The sequence below is a fragment of the Loxodonta africana genome, chromosome Y (genome assembly GCF_030014295.1).
Source record: "Loxodonta africana isolate mLoxAfr1 chromosome Y, mLoxAfr1.hap2, whole genome shotgun sequence".
NCBI lineage: Eukaryota > Metazoa > Chordata > Mammalia > Proboscidea > Elephantidae > Loxodonta > Loxodonta africana.
In genome coordinates, this window is record NC_087370.1 from 23,639,863 (window position 1) to 23,663,167 (window position 23,305).

Here is a 23,305-nt window from a genome sequence, read left to right on the forward strand (position 1 = left end):
TGGGCTGGCCCATCCTGACACTCCAGGCAGCCACCGTTGTCCGAGGTAAAGTACACCAGAGTATGGTTGGTCAAGCGCTCCTGGTCCAGGGCATCCAGGATTTTCCCTGGTGAAGGTCAGAGATACGGACCCTTTTACTCCTTAATGTGGATCTCGGTTATTTTATTGTCTATTCATTATCTACTTATTACATAATATATAACATAGCAAAAACCAAACCCAGTGCCATCGAGTCGATTCCGACTCATAGCAACCCTATAGGACAGAGTAGAACTGCCCCACAGAGCTTCCAAGGAGCGCCTGGCGGATTCAAGCTGCCGACCCTTTGGTTAGCACTTAACCACTACACCACCAGGGCTTCCATATATAACATAGCTATAAATAATTTCTATTAATTATAGTTAATATACTGAATTAATTTGACAGTATATGTTAACTAATATTTGTACAAATTATTTTTTATTACATAATAATACATGGAGCCCTGGTGACACAGTGGTTAAGAGCTACAGTGTGCTACAGCTGCTAACCAAAAGGTCAGCAGTTCGAATCTGCCAGCTGCACCTTGGAAAACTATGGGGCACTTCTACTCTGTCCTACGGGTTCGCTATGAGTTGGACTCAACTCGACAGCAAACAGGTTTCTTTTAATATAATAATATATAAAGCAAAGAGCCCTGGTGGTGCTGTGGTTAAGCACTTCCCTGCTAAATAAATGGTCAGTGGTTGGAACCCCCCAACCACTTCCCAGGAGAAAGACCTGGCAACCTGCTCCCGTAAAGATTATAGCTTAGGAAACCCTATGGGGCAGTTCTACCCTGTCACTTGGGGTTACTCTGAGTCAGAACACGTTTGATGACAACAGGTTTGGTTTGGGTTCGGAATATATAAAGTATTATTATACTACAAATAATTTATTATATAATATTATGTATTATATAATATTTATAACAGATGATGTTGTTAGCTGCCTTGAGTCAGCCCCAACTCATGGCAACCCCATCTACAAGAGAAGACAAAGCTGCCCAGTCCTGTGCCATCCCCATGATTTGATGTGGATTGAACCATTGTGATCCATAGGGTTTTCACTGGCTGATTTTCAGAAGTAGATAGCCAGGCCTTTCTTCCTAGTCTGTCTTAGTCTGGAAGCTCCCCTGAAACCTGTTCAGCATCACAGCAACATGCAAGCTTCCATCGACAGACTGCATATGAGGTGTGCTGGCTGAGAGTCGAACCCGGGTCTCCTGCATGGAGGACGAGAGTTCTACCACTGAGCCTCCAGGATTCCCGCCTTACAGACAATACATGTCCCTGTTGTCCACAGCAAATCAAACAACCAACACAAATTGGATACAGCAGTTAAAACAAATGTATGAGACCTAATAACAAACAGTTTCAAAAATGACAATTCTGGGAATAAATAAGCCAAGTCTTACACTCCAGGGAACAAGCGTCCATCATTTTAAGAATTCTGTGTCCCCTCACGCTGTCTTGAGTCTGCATCTAAACTACAGGTTATTGTTTGTGTGTGTTAAAAAAAAAAAAAAGAACAGACCTCTCGCCGTCGAGTCAATTCCAACTCATAGCAACCCTATAGGACAGAGTAGAACGGCCCCATACAGTTTCCAAGGAGCGGCTGGTGGGTTAAATGGCTGACCTTTTGGTTAGCAGCTGAGCTCTTAGCCACTGCACCACCAGGGCTCTGTGTGTTTAAAAAAAAAAAAAACCTGGTTGCCATCAAGTCAATTCCGACTCATAAAGATCCTATAGGACAGAGCAGAACTGCCCCACAGGGTTTTCAAGGAGCACCCAGTGGATTTGAACTGCCAACGTTTAGGCTAGCAGCCATAGCTCTTAACCGCTACACCACCAGGGTTTCCCCATGTGTGTTAAAAGTGTGTTAGGTCCCTGATAATAACTAATACTTTGCTCAACCCAGCAAGCACTGTTTTTATACTCCGGCAACCCCTCAAAAGAACAGTTTTTGGAAGAGAAAAAAAAAAAAAGTAAAAAATGATCGAGTCATATTCCAAACACTGTCCATTTAATTTCTGATTCCCGTGGTATTTGCCAATTAATAGGGAACATTGCCCTGAGTTCACAAAGTAAAGATTCAAGTGTTCGAATAGCACAATTATTTATTTTATTATGTGTGGAATGCCCTCCCTAGCCCTCCCCGCGAAACTGCCCCCTCTCTGATTTAAAATCCTTACTACTATTTTCGGTCTTGATCACTGCTGTGACTTTCAGACAAACAGCTTCAGTTTAGGTAAGTAAACTGAAAAACTAACAAATAATACTGACGTGCTTCTTCCTATATCCATCAGAGTACTGGGAACAGGTGATATTGTTTGCGACTTCCCTGACCTTGCCAATGAGTGTTTCGGGAACATGGCTGTCTTTAACTTAAACATGGGGAAACCAAACCAAACCTGTTGCCATTGAGTCGACTCATAGCGACCCTACAGGACAGAGGGGAACTGCCCCAATAGGGTTTCCAAGGAGCGGCTGGTGAATTCAAAGTATTAGCAGCCAACCTCTTCACCACTGCACCACCAGGGCTCCAAACATGGGGAAGTCATCTTTAAATTAAAGATTCATCCGTTGGGACTGTTATCTTGGGGGATGTATTTATTGGTATTGACGATGCTAGAACCAATTTTTAATTCAATTCAGAGAAAACCATGCAGTAAAACCTGCAAAAACTATAACCTGTGTAAGGTGGAAACCCGTCAGAGGAGGAAAATGCAAATATTTCCCACTAATAGAGAGGATAGAAAAGTGGTAAGGCTGCACCCTGCCAAAGGTGGAAAACTTTTGAGACCCCGAAAAACAAGGCAGTCCTATAGAGTTCCAGCCCTCACGGGCTCACTGTACTCCAGAGTTCCTAGGTGGTGCAAATGGTTTACTGCTCAGCTACACACTGAATGGTTGTCCATTCGAATCCACCCAGAGATACCTCGGAAGAAAGACCTGGCCATCTACTCCCCAAAAAGTCAGCCTTTGAAAACCCTGTGGAGCACAGTTCTACGCTGACACACATGTGGGGGCTCCATGAGTCGAAATCGACTCTATGGCATCTGGTTTGTTTATCCCTTTGTTTGTTTCCCCGTAATACACGAGGGGTTGGGCTTTACACGAGACAATAAATATGGACTTGATTTTCTGTAAGCGGTGAATCAGATACGTAAAGCTGTGTTCCTGACCACTTACTTACCCACCATCCAATCCATCTCTTCAACGTTATCCCCGTATAATCCGTATTTGCTGTGTCCCACAAACTTCTCCTTGGTTAGGAGCGGAGTGTGGACGTGCAGAAAGGACACGAAGAGAAGAAACGGTGCGTGCTTATACCTAAGGGGTAGAAAATCAGTTGTGTTATCTACATCGATAAGGCATCAGCCCCACCTGGGTACGGTCTGCATCGTTAGTTAAAGCTGATGGACGTTCTATGCGCTGTATGGTACGATGGTTAAGTGCTCGACTGTACCCAGAAGGTTGACATTCAAATCCACCCAGCCGCTCAGCAGGAGAAAGACCTGGCAATCTGCTCCCATAAAGATTACAGCCTAAGAAACGCTATGGGGTCACTGTGATTCAAAATCAACTCTATGGCAATGGGTACGTGTGTTTGCGTGTACACGTGTGTGTGTTTATGGAGCCCTGGTGCTACAATAGTTAAGCACCCAGCTGTTAACCGAATGGTCAGTGTTTTGAACCTGCCAGGTGCTCTGTAGGAGAAAGACCTGGCAATCTGCTTCCCTTAAGGTCACAGCCTAGGAAACCAATGGGGCAGTTCTACTTTGTCACTTTGGTCACTGTGAGTCAGAATCAACTCGACAGGACTCAAGAACAACAACGTAATTATCAATACCATTCATTTGAGTAGATAAATACCACAGTGAGGGTTTGGGGGAAGATGTGAAGAGGAATAAACAATCAATGAAAATTTGTATTAGCAATAAAATTTTGAATGTAGTCAGTCTTTCAGGAGCCCTTGGGTGGCACAAACATTTAAGCGTTCAGGCACTAACTGAAAGGTCGGAGGTTTGAGTCCACCCACGGTGCCTCGGAAGAAAGGCCTGGCTATCTACTCCTGAAAAAACCAGCCACGGAGCACAGTTCTACTCTGACACCTACAGGGTCACCGTGAGTTAGAATTGACTTGACAGTGAGCCTGTGTTTTTGTTTAGTGGAGAGATACAAGTTTATTAGAACTATCACGCAAAAATGCACCCACTACTATGGAATAGAATAGATTTTGTGCGCAGGAAGTCGGCCAGACACGACTACCTTTCAATGAAGGACAGTGCTTCCTTCAACATGAGAGAAGACACCTTCTCCTCCTTCATGGGCTGCTGGATGATCTCATGGTCTCTTATCAGGAGGCAGTTCCAGGGCCGGACGAACCCATAGCTCGAGTACCAGGAGATGAAGAAGAGGAAGGCAAGCAGGCTGAAGACCACAGTGAGCTTCCAGGGCACCTGGAACCAGCCGGCCAGCTTGGGGACCAGGAGCAGCAGGGGCACCAGGCCCAGAGCTGCCGTGGACAGCCACAGCTTGAGGCGTAAGCCGCGGTGCAGCTCCCACCTCTGCCGGGGCTGGCAGTCGCTCAGCAGGCCCAAGGGCGGCCCATAGAAGTAGTCAAAGCTGTGGTTGAGCGGGTGGTAGCAGTGGTCGTTGCAGGAGCCGCAGCTCAGGCCCTGGTGCCACTTTCCTGGGAGAGGAGGGAAGATGAAGGAACAGATAAAATGAAATAAATCAACATGCCATAATTAAAATAAATTCACAAAGCATAAATAAAATAACATCAATTAACAACATAAATTAACATAAGTAAAATAACTTCAATTAAGTCAACAACATAAGTGAAATAAACTAACATAACATGAAATAACTCAGTGCTTACATAATATGAAATAACATGACATAAATAAAATAAATTAACATAACATAAATTAAATTAACATAGCATAACTAAAATAAATTAACATAATATAAATAAAATAGCATGACATGAATAAAATAAAGTAACAAGTAACAAGTAAAATAACATGACAAATAAAATAACATAAATTAACATAACAAATGAAATAAATTAACATCATAAATTAAATTAACGTAGCATAAATAAACATAACATAAATTAAATTAACATAAATAAAACAGCATGACATGAATAAAATAAATTATATAACCATTACATAAATAAAATACAATAAATTAACATAATGTAAATAAAATAGCATGAAGAATAAAATAAATAACCATAACATAAAGTAATTAACATAAATAAATTAAATTAACATCACATAAAGATACCATAAACAAAATAAAATAGATTAACATAACATAAATCAAATAAATTCACATAACAAATAAAACAACATGACATAAAATAAATTAACAATACAAAATCAAATAACGTAACATAAATCAAATAAATTAACATAACATAAATAGAATAAAATAGAAGATCTCACTGTCTCAGCATTAGTGTGAACGTGTTTCTGGAATGAGGGCTTTTTACTCGCTAACGTTAAATGTGGTGTTGACTCTCTTGCCATCACGTTAACTTCCTTTTTCTTATTATTATTGTGGTTAAAAGGAATCCTGGTGGCACAGTGTTAAAGTACTCAGCTGCTAACCAAAACGTTGGCTGTTGTGCTGTCCATGAAAGTTTACAAATCGAGTCAGTCTCTCGTACAAGTATTTATATACACCTTGTTATATACTCCTAACTGCTCTCCCCCTAATGAGACAGCCCGCTCCCTCCCTCCACTCTCTCTTTTCGTGTCCATTTCACCAGCTTCTAACCCCCTCCGCCCTCTCATCTCCCCTCCAGGCAGGAGATGCCAACATGTCTCAAGTGCTCACCTGATCCAGGAAGCTCACTCCTCACCAGCACCCCCTCCACCCCATTGTCCAGTCCAATCCCTGTCTGAAGAGTCGGCTTTGGGAATGGTTCCTGTCCTGTCTGGGAGCCATGACCTCCGGGGTCTTTCTAGTCTCAGTCAGACCATTAAGTCTGATCTTTTTACAAGAATTTGGGGCTTGCATCCCATTGCTCTCCTGCTCCCTCGGGTGTTCTCTGTTGTGTCCCCTGTCAGGGCTGTCATTGTTTGTAGCCAGGCACTATCTAGTTCTTCTGGTCTCAGGCTGATGTAGTCTCTGGTTTATGTGGCCCTTTATGTCTCTTGGGCTCGTAATTGCGTTGTGTCCTTGGTGTTCTTCCTTCTCTTTTGCTAAAGGTGGGTTGAGACCAATTGATGCATCTTAGATGCCACTCTCCAAAGTGGGATGCAGAATGTTTTCTCAATGTTGTTGTTGTTGTTAGGTGCAGTGGAGTCGGTTCCGACTCACAACAACCCCGTGCACAACAAAATGAGACACTGCCCGGTCCTGCGCCATCTTTACAATCGTTGTTATGCTTGAGCTCATTGTTGCAGCCATTGTGTCAATCCACCTCGTTGAGGGTCTTCCTCTTTTCCGCTGACCCTGTACTCTGCCAAGTATAATGTCCTTCTCCAGGGACTGATCCCTCCTGACAACATGTCCAAAGTATGTAAGACGCAGTCTCGCCATCCTTTCCTCTAAGGAGCATTCTGGCCACGCTTCTTCCGAGACAGATTTGTTCGTTCTCTTGGCAGTCTATGGTGTATTCAATATTCTTTGCCAACACCACAATTCAAAGGCATCAACTCTTCTTCGGTCTTCCTCATTCATTGTTCAGCTTTCACATGCATACGATGCGATTGAAAATACCATGGCTTGGGTCAGGTGCACCTTAGTCTTCAGGTGACATCTTTGCTCTTCAACACTTTGAAGAGGTCCTTTGCAGCAGATTTATCCAATGCAATGCATCTTTTCATTTCTTGACTGCTGCTTCCATGGCTGTTGATTGTGGATCCAAGTGAAATTAAATCTTTGACAACTTCAATCTTTTCTTCGTTCATCACGATGTTGCTCATTGGTCCAGTTGTAGGATTTTTGTTTTCTTTATGTTGAGGTACAGTCCATACTGAAGGCTGTGGTCTTTGATCTTCATTAGTAAGTCCTTCAAGTCCTCTTCACTTTCAGCAAACAAGGTTGTGTCATCTGCATAACACAGGTTGTTAATGAGTCTTCCTCCAATCCTGACGCCCCGTCCTTCTTCATATAGTCCAGCTTCTGGGATTATTTGTTCAGCATACAGATTAAATAGGTATGGTGAAAGAATACAACCCTGTCGCACACCTTTCCTAACTTTAAACCAATCAGTATCCCCTTGTTCTGTCTGAACAACTGCCTCTTGATCTATGTTCAGGTTCCTCATGAGCACCATTAAGTGTTCTGAATTCCTATTCTTCGCAGTGTTATCCATAGCTTGTTATGATCCACACAGTTGAATGTCTTTGCATAGTCAATAAAACACAGGTAAACATCCTTCTGGTGTTCTCTGCTTTCTGAATAGATTTTCTTATTAGGCTGTAAGTTTTAAGGGAGCAGATCACCAGGTCTTTCTACCTTGAAGCCACTAGGTGTATTTGAACTGCTGACCTTTCAGTTAGCAACCAAGCACTTAACCACTAAGCCACCAGGGCTCCTTTTCCAAGCTCTGGGCAACCATTAATCTTTCTGGCTCCATGGATTTCCATATTCTATGTATTTCGTATAAATGGGATCATATAATATTCGTCCTTCTGTGTCTGACTTATTTCACTCAGCATAATTTTTCAAGGTTCATCCACGATGTAGCAGGTATCAGAACTTCATTCCTCTTTATGGCCGAATAAAGTTTCATTACATGGATGGCGGAAACCCTAGTGGCACAGTGGTTAAGAGTGCTCACCAAAAGGTCGGCAGTTGGAATCCATCAGCCGTTTCCTGGAAACCCTATGGGGCAGTTCTCTTCTGTCCTAGAGGGTCGCTATGAGTTGGAATCAACTTGAAGGCAAAGGGTTTGGTTTTTTGGGTTTGCATGGATGGCCTACATTTTGTGTTAAATTCCTTCCCTGTGTGCCTGATCTCAAAGATAAGTCAACTGGTACAAAATCAGCCAGTATTCCTAGAAATTTTGAGTCACAAGAGAAGGGACACTGAATTACTATATTGCAGATAAAGTCAGTCCCCCAGGTTACAAACCGCCTACTTACATACAATCCATAGTTACGAACCAACCCCGTAAAGCCTATTAAAAATTCAAGGTACGTACAAGCGTCCATAATAACAAACGGGCACTACTTTGCAACTCACACCAAAACAGTAGTAGTAGTGCTGTCTTATTTTGTGAAAAATGTTTTAATGTATCTGCGACCGTTTCTTAATGTTCCTTATGCAGGTACACTCTATACCACATACTGAGACAAACATTTGAGTAACTGGTATTAGATACCAGACGTCCCTAACTGTTCTGACTTAAGTACTGATTTGACTTAAAGACAGATTTAGGAATGGAATTCGTTCGTAATCCTGTGGCTGCCTGTATGGAGTTCCGAGTGCCATACCGATCAGTCCAGTGCGGTAGCCCCGATGCTGCAGCAGCCTGGCGAACGTCGTTTCGTTGGTAGGCAGACCACCCGAGCCAGCGAGCCAGGCGAGGGCACGGTTCAGATTAAAGGGAGAGGCCGTTCCTAAATTCACAGAAGGCAACAGATTAATACCATAGTGTGCTTTTAAACGAAATCATTTGTGTCAAATAAGTATATATATATATATATATATATATATATATATATATATATATATATACATGCTGTTGCAGGGTTTTTTTATTTAAATCCTTATGGATGCAGGTTGCCAGGTCTTTCTTCTGCTGCCCCTGGGAGGACTCTAATGCCAACCTTTAGGTTACCAAAACCACAAAAAACCAAACCTGTTGCCATCAATCCCAACTCATAGTGACTCTATAGGACAGAGTAGAACTGCCCCATAGGGTTTCCAAGGAGCACCTGGTGGATTCAAACTGCTGACCTTTCGGTTAGCAGCCATAGCTGTTAACCACTATGCCACCAGGGCTTCCTCTATGCACGCAGGTGAGTGGCTATGATGACGCCTGGAGAGAGGCACACATGTTTAAGTTCTTCAGACGCATAGCAGCACCTCCATTTGGACTTGGATTTATAAAACCTGTGAAAGCTGGAAACTGCGTAAGGCAGAAACCTGCAGAGAAGGAACACTCGACTATTTTCCACTAAACAGAGAACGAAAGAAATATGGTAAGACTGCACCCTGTCAAAGGCAGAAAACTTGGGAGACCCACAAAAACAAGGCAGTCCCATCGAGTTTTGGCTCTCACAGGTGTCACTGTATCTTGAACAACATTTTCAGAGTTGTTATGAAGAGTTGCAAGAAACAATCACAGGAAAACATTTTTATCAGACAGGAATGTGGCCGTGTCACCCCGCCCCACCTGATCGGATGGGGTACCGGCCCGTCAAGAAGGCAGCTCTGCTCGGACTGCACACAGACCCGGCCACCAGGTGCTGGGTGAGCCTGACTCCTTCGCTTGCTAGGCGGTCGATATTAGGTGTGCTGCAGAAAGGACACTGATCAGGGGAGGTTTTAATTCCCCACAAAATGAACCAGATTCAAAGACCCTCCATCTTGGGCCAAAGTGACCTTGGGTCTCAAATATCTAAAACACATTCTTTTCAAATGTCAATCTTTCTACCTAACCCCCACAAAACCCAGCCCCATGGGCTTTGTCAATTCCGACTCATAGCGACCCTATAAGACAGAGTAGAACTGCCCCAATAGGGTTTCCAAGGAGTGGCTGATGGATTCAAACTGCCGACCTTCTGGTTAGCAGCTGTAGCTCTTAACCACTGCGCCACCAGGCCTCCAAAGAGTAAGCATCCTTGGATGGGCTATTACAGACTAATTCAGGCCACCAATGATAAAACCAAAAAAACCCAACCCCCTGCCATCGAGTCGATTCTGACTCATAGCGACCCCATAGTGTTTCCAAGACTGAAAATCTCTGTAGAAGTAGACTGCCACATCTTTCTCCCGCAGAGCTGTTAGAGGTTTCGAACCACCAACCTCTCTGTTAGTAGTCGGTCACTTTAACCATGGTGCCACCAGGGCTCCTTACCAATGATAAAATATTGCTAAACTAAAATAATACCAAAACTAGTTGCCCTCAGGTTGATTCCAACTCATGATGATCCCCATGTGTGTCAGAGTAGAACTGTGCTCCATAGGGTTTCCGATGGCAGGTTTTTTGGTAGTAGATTGCCAGGCCTTTCTTCTGAGGCACCTCTAGGTGGTTTCAAACCTCCAACCTTTAAGTTAGTAAAAACCAACACCCAGTGCCGTCGAGTCGATTCTGACTCATAGTGATCCTATAGGACAGAGTAGTGGAGTGAAAACTATTTGTTCCACCCAGGAGCGTTCGTGATCTGCTGTTTAAATTCAAACTAAGTCTTATGGATTGAATTATGTCCCCCTCAAAAATATGTGTTGGTGCCCGGCCACAATCGATGACTGCCCTCACAGGGAGCACAATAGAGAACCCCTGAGGGAGCAGGAGAGCAGTGGGATGCAGACCCCAAATTCTCATAAAAAGACCAGACTTAATGGTCTGATTGAGACTAGAGGAATCCCGGCGGTCATGGTCCCCAAACCTTCTGTTGGCACAGGACAGGAACCATTCCCGAAGACAACTCATCAGACATGGAAGGGACTGGACAGTGGGTAGGAGAGAGATGCTGATGAAGAGTGAGCTGATTATATCAGGTGGACACTTGAGACTGTGTTGGCATCTCCTGTCTGGAGGGGGGATGGGAGGATAGAGAGAGTTGGAGGCTGGCAAAGTTTTCACGAAAGGAGAGACTGGAAGGGCTGACTCATTAGGGGGAGAGCAAGTGGGAGTAAGGAGTAAGATGTATGTAAACTTATATGTGACAGAGTGACTGGATTTGTAAACGTTCACTTGAAGCTCAATAAAAGCTAATAAAAATATATATATGTATGTGTTGGGATTCTAAACTCTACACTCATGAATGTCATCCTGTTCGGGAATAGGGTTTTCTTTGTTATGTTATGCCATATCAGTGCAGGGTGTGTCCTGAACCTAATAGCCTCTGAGTTATAAGTAGATTAGACACACAGAAGAAAACACCAACCAGGGGAAGATAAACACCACAGGAAGATCCATGAGGAACCAAGGAACACCAGGGTCACAGAAGCTGAAGGAGACAAGGACCTTCCCCCGGAGCCAACAGAGAGAGAGCCTTCCCCTAGAGCCGCTACCCTGAATTCAGACTTCTAGCCTCCTGAACTGTGAGAAAATTAACTTCCATTCTTTAAAGCCACCCACTTTCGGCACAGGCAATCCCTGCGTTACAAACGGCTGACTTACAACAGGGACAACTTCTACTTCCCTTCAATGGTCTGTAAATTTGCCCTTGCTTTGAAAGGATAGCAACAGATTCTTCATCACAACCACCTTCAGTTGCTACACCCGCAGCTTTGAGGTCAACAGAAGAAGCTTCCAGCCTTTTCTTGCATTAACAACAACAAAAACAAACCCGTTGCTGTCGAGTTGATTCTGACTCAATAGGACAGAGTAGAACTGCCCCATAGGGTTTCCAAGGAACACCTGGTGGATTCAAACTGCCGACCTTTTGGTTAGCAGCCAAACTCTTAACCACTATGCCACCAGGGTTCCCATCTGGCACTAAAGTAAGGCTAAATAAGAACCTTATGCATCTGTTGTGACTTAACCTACACTTTTGACCTAAAGACACACTCAGGAATGGACCTCGTTCATAGCCTGGGGACTGCCTGTATCTCTGTTACAGCAGCAGTCGCCAACTAATACACTAAGAAACACACATACTGTCACACGAGCAGGACTTGTTTCGTGATGGGGGTTAACAGGGTAGGTAGGAGGGTAAAAAGGGGATCCTGCTACCAGAGGCTTTAGAAAGCATTTAAGGAAAACATTTAGAAACTCTAGACTTATGTGGTCCATCCATACATGAAATATCAATCAACCATAAAGAGAAATGAAGTCCTGATACATACAATGACATGAATGACCCTTGAAAACATACATACTAAGTGAAAGAGACTAGATGGAAAAGATCACACACTGTATGAGCCCATTTGTTAAGGACTGAATTGTGTCCTTCAAAAATATGGGTTGTAAAGCCTAACTCCTATACCTGTGGTTATAATCCCATTTGGGAACGGGTTGTCTTTGTTATGATAATGAGACGGTATTAGTGTACCGTGTGTCTTAGGTCAATCTCTTTTGAGGTCCTGTATAAAAGAGAATGAAGCATGCAAGTAGAGATGGAGGGAGAAAGATACCACACGAAGATCACCAAGGAGCCAAAGAACAGAAGCTGAAGAGACAAGGACCTTCCCCAGGGCCGACAAAGAGGCTTCTCCTACAGCCAGCCCCTGAATTCGGACTTCTAGCCCCCTAAATTGTGAAAAAATAAATTTCTGTTTGTTACAACCGCCCACTTGCAGTATTTGTGCAATAGCAGTATTCAATAACTAAGATACCATTTATATAAAATATGTAGAATTAACACATCCACAGAGACAGAAAGTAGCCTAGTGGTTGCCTAGTGATTGAGAAGTGACTGCTAATGGGTATGAGGTCTCTTTTTGAGGTGAGGAAATTGTTCTGGAACCAGATAGAGGTGATGGTTGCAAACATGTGAATGTACTCCATGTCACTGAATTGTATGCTTTAAAATGGTGAGTTTTATGTCATGTGAATTTCCCCTGAATAAAAACAAACAAACAACTCTGGGCTCAGGAGGACCTGGATTCTAACCAAGTACTGTTCTGATATTTTCCAGGTTTCCTAGGGTGACCTCTGCTGCTCTCGTTGATAATTGTGGTGGTTAACGTCATGTGTCACCTTGACAAGGCTGTGATCCTCAGTGGCTTGGCAGACACTGGACTGGGTGCTCTTCTGTAATATACTGTCATGTAATATAAAGTAGTGTAGTATAATGTAATCACCTTCCATAATGCAATGTAATATAATCACTTTCCATAATGTAATCACTTTCCAAAATGCCATGTAATATAATCACTTTTGGTAATGTAATGTAATCATTTTCCATAATGTAATGTGATCACTTTCCATAAAAAAACCCGCTGTTGTCGAGTCTAATTGCAACTCATAGCGACCCTATAGGACAGAGTAGAACTGTCCCATAGAGTTTCCAAGCAGTGCCTGGTGAATTCGAACTGCTAGCCTCTTGGTTAGCGGCTGTAGCAATTTCCATAATGCAATATAATATAATCACCTTCGCTAATGCAATGTAATCACATTCCATAATGCAATGTAATATAATCATCTTCCATAATGTAATCACTTTCCATAATGTGATACGATGTAATCACTTTCCATAATGCAATGTAATGTAATCACTTTTCATGATGTGATTTGATGTGAGCAGCCAATCAGTGGAAAGGGGAGTTTTCTTGGGGGTGTGGTCTTCCTCCAGTATATAAATGGATGTTCTGGCAACTCTCTCTCTCTCTTTATTCCCCCTGTGCTCTTCTCATTGCCTGACATCCAGTTCCGGGGATATAAACCTGTAGAAGTCTCCAGCCTGCTGCCTGACCTACAGATTTTGGATTCACCACCTCCCACAATCTTCTGAGGCAGCAGAGGTCTCCAGCCTGCTGCCGCACCAACAAATTTGAGATTTGCCAGCCCTCACAATTGTCTGAGCCATTTTCTCGCAATTCTATGAGCCATTCCCCTGAAGTGAATTTCTCTCTACATATCCATATACACTTTATTGGTTTTGCTCCCCTAGAGAACTCAGACTACAACTGTAACTTTATGAAAGTTATAGTGGTTCCTCTCTCCAAACTCTTCTTTATGATGGCAAAGATAAGGATGTCTTGACATGGGGCGCCGTCATATACATGCAGGGTGGTGGATAGCCCATCTTTACCTCACTGTGTGATTACCGTAGCAGCACAAATCTCCCACCCCAAGGTCATCTGCCATTAGCAGCACAATATTGGGTCTGGAGTTCCTCGTTACTACGGCTCCATTTGCGCTCCCAAACAAATACCACAGCCATACTGTCAACCAGCAGTTCCTGAAAGTATTTGGGGCAAAACAAACAATAAAAAAAACCAAACTTTCAATTAATGCTTGCATTCTAGACCACTTAAAACGTGAAAAGATAGTGGTGTTGTTGTTACTTGCTGTGGGATTGATCCCAACTCATGGTGACTCCATGTGTGCAGAGTAGAACTGCTCCATAGGATTTTCAAGGGTGTGACCTTTCAGAAGCAGATTGCCAGGCCTTACTTCCGAGGCACCTCTTGGGGAGGATTTGAAATGCCAACCTTTCAGCTAGTAGTTGGGCCACCCAGAGACTCCATAAAGATAATGATATCCCTTATCAGTTATCGCTATAGAACATATCTGGGTTGGCTTACTCAAAAACTGGCATTTTTTAAAATAAAATTAATTTTATTTTAATGTGGTATCATATTTCGCAAATGAATTGTGGGTCGAATACTCTTCCCCAAAATTCACATTCACCTGGAACATGAGACTATGACATTGTTAGAAATAGGTTCTCTACAAATCTGATTTGTTAAGGATTTCAGGTTAAGTCATCCTCAGTATAGGATGGGCCCTAAATCCAAAGACCGATGTCCTTGTAAGTGAAAGGAGAGAAAAATCTGATGTTGAGACACAGAGAAGACGGCCGTGTGAACATGAGGCTGAGACTGGATTGATTCTGCCACAAACCAAGGAACAAGAAGGTAAGAGGCACAGAAGAGAGAATGAAATAGTCCATCCTACATTTAATAGGGGAAACCCTGGTGGTGTAGTAGATAAGTGCTACAGCTGCTAACCCAAAAGTCGGCGGTTAGAATTCACTAGGCGCTCCTTGGAAACCCTGTGGGGCAGTTCTTCTCTGTCCTATAGGGTCGCTATGAGTCAGAATTGACTCGACAGCAATGTTGGGTTTTTTTTTTTTTTTTTTTTAACATTTAATAGGATTTAAATCCAAACCAAAAACCAAACCCACTGCTGCCAATTTGATTCCAACTCATAGCGACCCTGTAGGACAGGGTAGAACTGCCCCATAGGGTTTCCAAGGCTGGAATCGTTAGAGAAGCAGGCTGTCATATCTTTCTCCCATAGAATGGCTGGTGGATTGAAACTGCTGACCTTTTGGTTAGCAGCCAAGTGCTTTAACCACGGTGCTACCAGGTCTCATAATAGGATTGTTTTTAATAGGATTTAAGGATGGATATATTAGAATGAGCCCTGGTGGCAAAGCGATTAAGCCTTTGGCTGCTAACCAAAAAGGGTCAGCAGTTGGAATCCACCAACTGCTTCTGGGAAACCCTATGGGGAAGTTCTAGTTTGTCCTGTAGGGTTGCTCTGAGTCTGACTCAATAGCAATACGCATGTGAAAGCTGGACAAGGGATAAGAAAGATGGAAGAAAAATTGCTTCCTTTGAATTATGGTGCTGGCAAAGAATATTGAATATGCCAGAGACTGCCAAAAGAATGAACAAGTCTGTCTTGGAAGAAGTACCGCCAGAATGCTCCTTAGGAGCAAGAGCGGCAAGACTTCGTCTCACATACTTTGGATGTGTTACCAGAAAGGACCAGTCCCTAGAGAAGGACATCAAGCTTGGTAAAGTAGAGGGTCAGTGAAAAAGAGGAAGACCCTCAACGAGATGGACTGACACAGTGGCTGCAAAAATGGGCTCAAGCATAACAATGATTGGGAGGATGGCCCAGGACCGGGCAATGCTTCATTCTGTTGAACATGGGGTCACTATGAGTCAGAACCGACTCCACGGCACCTCACAACAACATTAGAATGGCTAAGGAGAGGATATATTCAAAGTTTTACTGACTAAAAATTTCCCAGAATTGAAGACAGACATGAGTTTTCAGACTGAAATAGCACGGTGAGACTCAGGTAGGAAAAAAGCTTTCCCATTTGGTTCTAGCTCTTTAACATGCAACCCAGCGGAGACAGAAACGCTAGTTTAAAAGTAGCCTCAGGTTTCCTAAAACAGAAAGACAACCGGCAAGAAGCTTCTCAATGATCCCAATAGATGCCTGAAAACCCATTGCCGTCAAGTCGATTCTGACTCATAGCAACCCTATAGGACAGAGTAGAACTGCCCCATAGGGTTTCCAAGGAGGAGCCGGTGGGTTTGAACTGCCAACCTTTTGGTTAGCAGCCTAGCTGTTAGCCACTGTGCCAGCATGGCTCCGTATATATAAACACACATATAAAAGTCACCATCAGCTGAGAATTGCATAGTGTGCTAATGTATCATTCAAAAATGAGATGAGATTGTGGGCATTTGGGGATATATATATACATATATATACACCAAAAGACACTTGATGAAACAACTACTGAAGAATTTTTTTCAGTAAATCACAAATTTATCCCACAAGGCAAAAGTGGACATAAGAAGATACATTAAGAAAAAAAAAGAAGAAAGTAATTGCCCGGAGGATGGGAGGGAGAGGTTTGGAGTTAAAACGTGCTATTATTTTTTATTTCTTCAAGAGGAGGGTACAGATGCTGATCAACCATCATGTTTTGATAAGTTAAAATCATGTTTAAAATAATTAAGGGCAAACACACAATTAAAAATATTGAAAAATGGCTGATAGCTTCTAAGCCATTTGAAGAAGAGGCAAAAAAGAAATTTAAAAAAAAAAAAAAACCTCAATAAAGACCCTGAAAAACTGGAAAGCCTTGTTCAAAGGGGAAAAATAGAAAGACGAGTAGAAATAAGTTCAACTATGTCAATATTTGATAGGAGTCCCAGTGGCACAGTGGATAGACTCTTGGCTGCTAACCAAAAGGTCAGCAGTTGGAACACACCAGCTGCCCCTAAGGAGAAAGATGTGGCCGTCTGCTTCTATAAAGATGACAGCCTTGGAAATGCTACGGGGCAGTGCTACCGTGTCCTATAGGGTCTCTATGAGTCAGAATCGACTCGATGGCCATGGGTATGTCAATATTTACAATAAATGTAGGTGCACTTATTCCATTGTTAAAAGAAACAGGATCTCAGATTAAAATTTTCAAATCCACCTTATGCTTTTTCTAAAGAGCACACCTGAAATGTAATGACAGAGAAAGTCTGAAAAAAGACTTAGAAGGCTACATGGTACAGGTAATAACCAAAACAAAGCTGTGGCAGCAATAGGAGCACCAGCCAAAGCAAAATGAAAATCTTTGATATAGATAGGTAGGGCTGGGACTGAATGAATAACAACACCCCAAACCATAGGGACAATACGAAAATTATGGAATGGTGTAAACTTATGCCAGAATGCTCCTTAGAAGCAAGGATGCCAAGACTTCGTCCCACAGACTTTGGACGTGTTCTCAGGAGGGACCAGTCAGTACAGAAGGACATCATGCTTGGTAAAGTAGAGGGTCAGCAAAAAAGAGGAAGACCCTCAACAAGATAGATTGACACAGTGGCTGCAACAATGGGCTCAAGCATAACAACAATTGTGAGGATGACACAGAACTGGACAGTGTTTTGTTCTGTTGTCCATAGGGTTGTTATGAGTCAGAACCAACTCAATGGCACTTAACAACAACAACATGAATGTAATGATACTTCCAAAGCAAATAAAACATAAATCGAATAACCTATAAGGAAAGATTGATAATCCAGTCATCGTGGAAGTTTTTTTGTTTTTTTTAACATTTATCTCTGGGGTAGCTCAAGCAGACCCAAAATTAGCTGAGATGGAGAAGGCTCTGGCAAGAACCCTTCTGTCAACCTACAGATAATTGTGAAGGTTTCTGAATTTGCCTACTTACCAGTCATGGCATGGATGTTCCATGGCTCCTTATAATTTTCCTGAGGAAGAGAAGAATAAATTCAGCTACAAAGCAAATATTCTCCTCAATGCTAGACAGTCAATGGTTCAAAGTGCTAACTAGCACATGTGTGGTAACCTACTAAATGCTTTATACCTAATCGCAAAGGGAGGATGGCAAAACTTCATCTCGCTTACGTTGGATACGCCATCACGTTTGGTAGAGGGTCAACAAAAATGAGAGAAAAACCTCAGTGAGATGGATTAACACAGGAGCTGCAAGATGGGTTCAAATTTATCAACCATCATGAAGGTGTCACAGGACCAGGCAACGTTTCCTTCTGTAATACATAAGGTTGCCACGAGTCGGAACCAATTCGAAAGCAACAACAATAGTTGCAAACACGTGATGTTTGTCCAGAGAGAAAAAGGCAAAACAGCGTGCTCAATCTACCCAGCCAAGACAGGTCTCGTGGTAGATTTCCAACGAGTACTCTGAGCTTAATTGATTCATCAACAAAAATCCTTCATTCCTGAGTCACCCCACAAGACAGGGCCCCCAGACTCTCCATTAGCCCAGAACTAAAACCATTCCCAAAGCCAACTCTTCAGACAGAGATTAGACTGACTATGAGACATCAAATGATACCCGTGAAGAGTGTGCTTCTTAGTTCAAGTAGATACACAAGACTAAATGGGCAGCTCCTGTCCGGAGGCGAGACGAGAAGGCAGAAAGGGACAGGAGCTGGTTGGACGGACACGGGGAATCTGGGGTGGAAAGGGAGGGTGTGCTGTCACATTATAGGGAGAGCACCTGGGGTCATCTAACAAAGTGTGTATAAATTTTTGTCTGAGAACCTACCTTGAGCTGTAAGCTTTCACTGAAAGCACAATATAAATAAATAAAAGGGAAAAAAAGTTATTATAGGGATCACAAAAATTTATCTCAAACCAGCAAGTATAGAGGGAGGAGAAGTCTCCAGGCAAAGAATTTCCTAACTGGTGAATTAAAACAATTTATGGTAGTTGTAAATATGTCAGCAGTCGCGAGGCAAAAGCCGCTAAAATCAAGCATTTCCAAAAAAGCGTTTAAGAACAGAAAGTTAAAGGCAAGGTGAATCTTTGTGCTCATAAGATTAGACTAAGCACAAACATGGACAAATGAACTTGGTTTTTCTAATCTATCTACAGTTTACAATAAAAGCACCCAGGATTAAAAAAAAAAAAAAAGGAAACTCCTCATTCCAGAGTCACTAAAATAAATAATAAACCGACAGGCACGTATCCAACAGATACTTACATCAGACCTATGTTATTCTTGGTATTCTGCTGCAACGTGTGGTTTTTGCAAACGGCAAGTCCACAGCACCTTTGCTGCCTAAGTGGCCAGTGCTCCGAACGTTAAGATCCATAACCACGACCAGCTCTGACCTGCTATAGTCACCGGAGGCTATGTTTTAGCGGCTGTAATTACGATCCTTTTATAAGAATCTAACTCGTTGCACAATCCCCATCTTTTGTTGTTGTTAGTGGCGGTTGAATTGGCTCCCACTCATGGCGACCCCACGTACAACAGGACGGAACGCTGCCCGGTCCCGCACCACCTTCATGATCGTTGGTGTTTTTCATTGCATTCTTGCAGCTGTTGCGTCAATCTATCTCATGGAAGGTTTCCCTTGTTTTCGCTTATGCTGTCCTTTTCTAGCAGTTGGTCTTTCCAGATGACGTGTCCAGAGTAAGCGAGCGGAAGTCTCATCATCCTCATTTCTAAGAGGTGTTCTGGTTCTATTTCTTCTAAGACTAATTTGTTCGTTCTTCTGACAGCCCACGGTATACTCAATGTTCTTCACCTACACCACAATTTGAATGCGTCAATTCTCTGTCTTCCCTTTTCATTGTCCAGCTTTTGCATACATGTAGGTAACTAAAAAGACCATGGCTTGGGTCAGGCACACCCTTTACGCCTCTGTCTAGGACTTCAAAAAGGAGCCCTGGTGGTACAGTGGTTAAGCACTCGACTGCTAACCAAAAGTCGGTGGTTCAAATCCACCAGCTGCTCCTTGGAAACCCTATGGGGTAGTTCTACTCTGTCCTATAGGGTCGCTATGAGTCGGAATCAATTTGACAGCAATGGTTTAGGATTGTCAAACCACTTAAAGTTTGTGAGGTTACACACCTCACAACACAGGTGGCATATAATGGGAATTAATAACCCTGCTATAACGGTAATGTATAAGACTTAGCTCAGCTGGTAGCCAAAAGGTCAGCAGTTCGAATCCACCAGCAGCTCCTTGGAGACTGTGGGTGCAAGTCTACTCTGTCCTACAGGGTCACTATGAGTGGAAGTCAACTCAATGGCAAAGGGTTTGGGTTTTTTTAATTTGTTTTTTGGTATAATGTCCAAGGCATTTCCACACGCATTTTCCCATTTGATCTCAAAATATCTTTCCCTGCCTTCTTTAGAGGGTTAACTGTGACCCTCCCATGTTACGGGAGAGGGAACTGAAAGTCAGAGAGTTTAAAAGGCTTTCCCAAAGCTGGTTAATTGAAGAGCTGAGGTTCCAGATGAGGCTTCCGACTCAAGGCTTGTGTGTGTGTGTGCGCACGTGTGTGCGTCCATGTATCTGTAAATTAGCCAAGAAGAAATTCTTAGGATCATCATCTCATGTTCGGCCTCTCCAACATGATTGCTCAGGCAGCTGACCACCCTTGGGGCCACTGAAGCCCACACTCCAATCTGTGAGTGGTCATCCATTCTCACTACCCCTACAGGCCCCTAGGAATGCTTCTGTATAAGACTCCCGACCCCCTTAAAAGGCAGACTGTGGTTTTCATCTCGGGTGCTGCTGATTTCACATTAATTCACCCTGTGGCCTTTGCAAAGCTTCTTCTCTGGGCTGCATGGTTGTTTCCTTTTAAAATAAAGGGGTTGGACTTAAAAATGTTTCTTTGAAAATAAGAGGAATGAACAGAATTCAACCACACATTAAGAAAACCATACATCATCGTGATCAGGTGGAATCCATACCAGGCATGCAAGGATGGTTCAACATTAGAAAAATCAACCAATGTAATTCACCACATAAAATAAAACCAAGAAAAAAAATCACATGATCATCTCAGTCGATGTATATCATGGACTGAATTTCATCCCCCCCAAATATCTGTCAACTTGGCTAGGTCATGATTCCCAGTATTATAGGACTGTCTACAATTTTATCTTCTGATGTGACTTCCCAAAGTGTTATAAATCCTACCTCTATGATTTTTTTTTTTTTATGATGTAATGAGATAGAGTAGTGGCAGTTATATTGATGAGATCTACAAGGTTAGATAGCATCTTAAACCAGTCTCTTTCAAGATATAAAAGACAGAAACAAGCAGAGAGACAGGGAGACCTCATACCACCAAGAAAGCAGTGCCTTTGGACCTGAGGTTCCTGGGCTGAGATGCTCCCAGACCAAGGGAAGACTGATGACAAGGACCTGCCTCCAGAGTCGACAGAGAGAGAAAGCCTTCCTGGGAGCTGGTACCCTGAGTTTGGACTTCTAGCCTCCTAGACTGTGAGAGAATAAATTTCTCTCTGTTAAAGCCATCGACTTGTGGCATTTCTGTTATAGCAGCACTAGATGACTAAGACCATGTATAAAAGGCACTTGATAAAATCCAACACTCTTTCCTGATAAAAACTCTCAGCAAAATAGGAACAGAAGGCAAATTCCTCAACATAATTAAGGACATATACACAAAACCTAGGAGCCCTGGTGACACAGTGGTAAAGCAACTGATGAAAGGTTGGCAGTTTGAAAACACTAGTGGGGAAAGATGTGGCAGTCTGCTTCCATAGAGATTTACAGCCTCGGAAACCCTACAGGGTGGCTATGAGTTGGAATCGACTCCATGGCAGTGGGTTTGGTTTTTTGGCTTTTATCCAAAACCAACCACCAACATTATTCTCAATGGAGGAAGACTAAGATCCTTCCCCTTGAGAACAGGAACAAGGTAAGGACGTCCATCATCACCACTCTTATCCAATACTGTACTAGAAGTCCTAGCCAAAGCAATAAGGCAAGAAGGAGAAACAGAGTGTGTTCAAAGTGAAAAGGCAGATGTAAAACTATCCCTACTTGCGGGTGACGTGATCCTATACATAGAAAATCCCAAAGAATCCACAAGAAGTCTTCTGGATATGATAGAAGAATTCAGCAACATTGCACGTTGTGAGATCCACACACAAAAATCTGTTGTGTTCCTTCACACAAACAGTGAGAATTCCATACAAGAAAACAACACCATTTATAATAGCCTCCCAAAGGATAAAATACCTAGGAATACACCTAACCAGGGATGGAAAAGACTTACACAAAGGAAATTACAAAACACTAGTACAAGAGAATAAAAGAGACCTACGTAAGTGGAGGAAACCCTGGTGGCGTAGTGGTTAAGTGCTGTGGCTGCTAACCGAAGGATCGGCAGTTCAAATCCACCAGGAGCTCCTTGGAAACTCTATGGGGTGGTTCTACTCTGTCCTATAGCTAAGTGGAAGGGCATTCTGTGCTCACGGATTGGAAGACTTCGTATAATAAAACAAATGGAATGGACTCAGCGATTTCCTGGTCCCCTCTGACTGAAGTTGTATAATCCCATAAGGCATTTCCCAGCCACAGGTGAAGTAAAAATAATAATTAGTTTTATAAGCCTTTTCATCCAAGGAAACCACCTGGTGACCTGAATATCACCAACTTGACCTTTGGCACTTCTCAGTGAGGAAAAACAGCCTTAATATCATTAGACCCACTTGTACACAGATTCAATCAGCTACAGGAGAAAAGACCTGTATTTTACAGTCAACTAGTAAATAAAAATAAATAAATATAATTATTTATTTTATTTTTAGTAAATTCAGACCAAGACAGACCAGGAAGAAAGGCCTTGAAATCTACTTCTGACAATCACCCAATGAAAACCCTACGGGTTACAGCAGAATATGGTCTGCTATAGTCCTGGAAGATGAGACTTCTAGACTGGACCACAAATAAAACCAAGCTAGCTGCCATCGAGTCAATTCTAAATCATGGTGACCCCACGTGTTACAGAGTAGAACTGTGCTCCATAGGGTTTTCAAGCCTGTGACCCTTCAGAAGTGGATAGCCAGGCCTTTCTTTCTATGCCTTTGAGTGGATTCAAACCACCAACTTTTCGATTAGTAGGCAAATGATTAACAGTTTGTGCCAGCCAGGGACTCCTCTAGGTTGGAAGGCACTCAAAATACACAACGCCCACAGCAATGGACTCAAGCATACCAATGAAGATGGTGCAGAACCAAGCAATGTTTTGTTCTGTTGTGCACGGAGTTGCCATGAGTCATAGCCAACTCGACGGCAAGTTAGCAGCAATAATAAATTCAAATGCAGCCCACCCATTAATAAGAAAAATACTTCATCTATTAACTAACATATTCTGGAGGCCTGGTTGCACAGTGGTTAAGAGCTAGGCT

At 42.7% G+C, this 23,305-nt stretch overlaps 1 protein-coding gene across 7 annotated transcripts in view; it reads right to left on the reverse strand.

The window, feature by feature from the left end:
* LOC100664052 (arylsulfatase H) overlaps positions 1-23,305 on the reverse strand; it is a 93,926-nt gene that overhangs the window by 9,230 nt on the left and 61,391 nt on the right. For 4 of the 7 annotated variants that reach the window (XM_064278802.1, XM_064278804.1, XM_064278803.1 and 1 more), the window contains 7 exons: positions 17,810-17,849; positions 13,919-14,068; positions 9,391-9,512; positions 8,486-8,611; positions 4,293-4,716; positions 3,217-3,353; positions 1-106 (listed from right to left, as the gene is read on the reverse strand). The exon at positions 1-106 is cut by the window's left edge and continues 29 nt beyond it. In XM_064278802.1, coding sequence (XP_064134872.1) covers positions 1-106; positions 3,217-3,353; positions 4,293-4,716; positions 8,486-8,611; positions 9,391-9,512; positions 13,919-14,068; positions 17,810-17,832 — 1,088 coding nt within the window. In that variant the 5' untranslated portion in view covers positions 17,833-17,849. Of the gene's footprint in view, positions 107-3,216; positions 3,354-4,292; positions 4,717-8,485; positions 8,612-9,390; positions 9,513-13,918; positions 14,069-17,809; positions 17,850-19,108; positions 20,433-23,305 lie in introns of all 7 variants that reach the window. The other 3 variants (XM_023542034.2, XM_064278805.1, XM_064278806.1) reach the window with 3 other exon arrangements.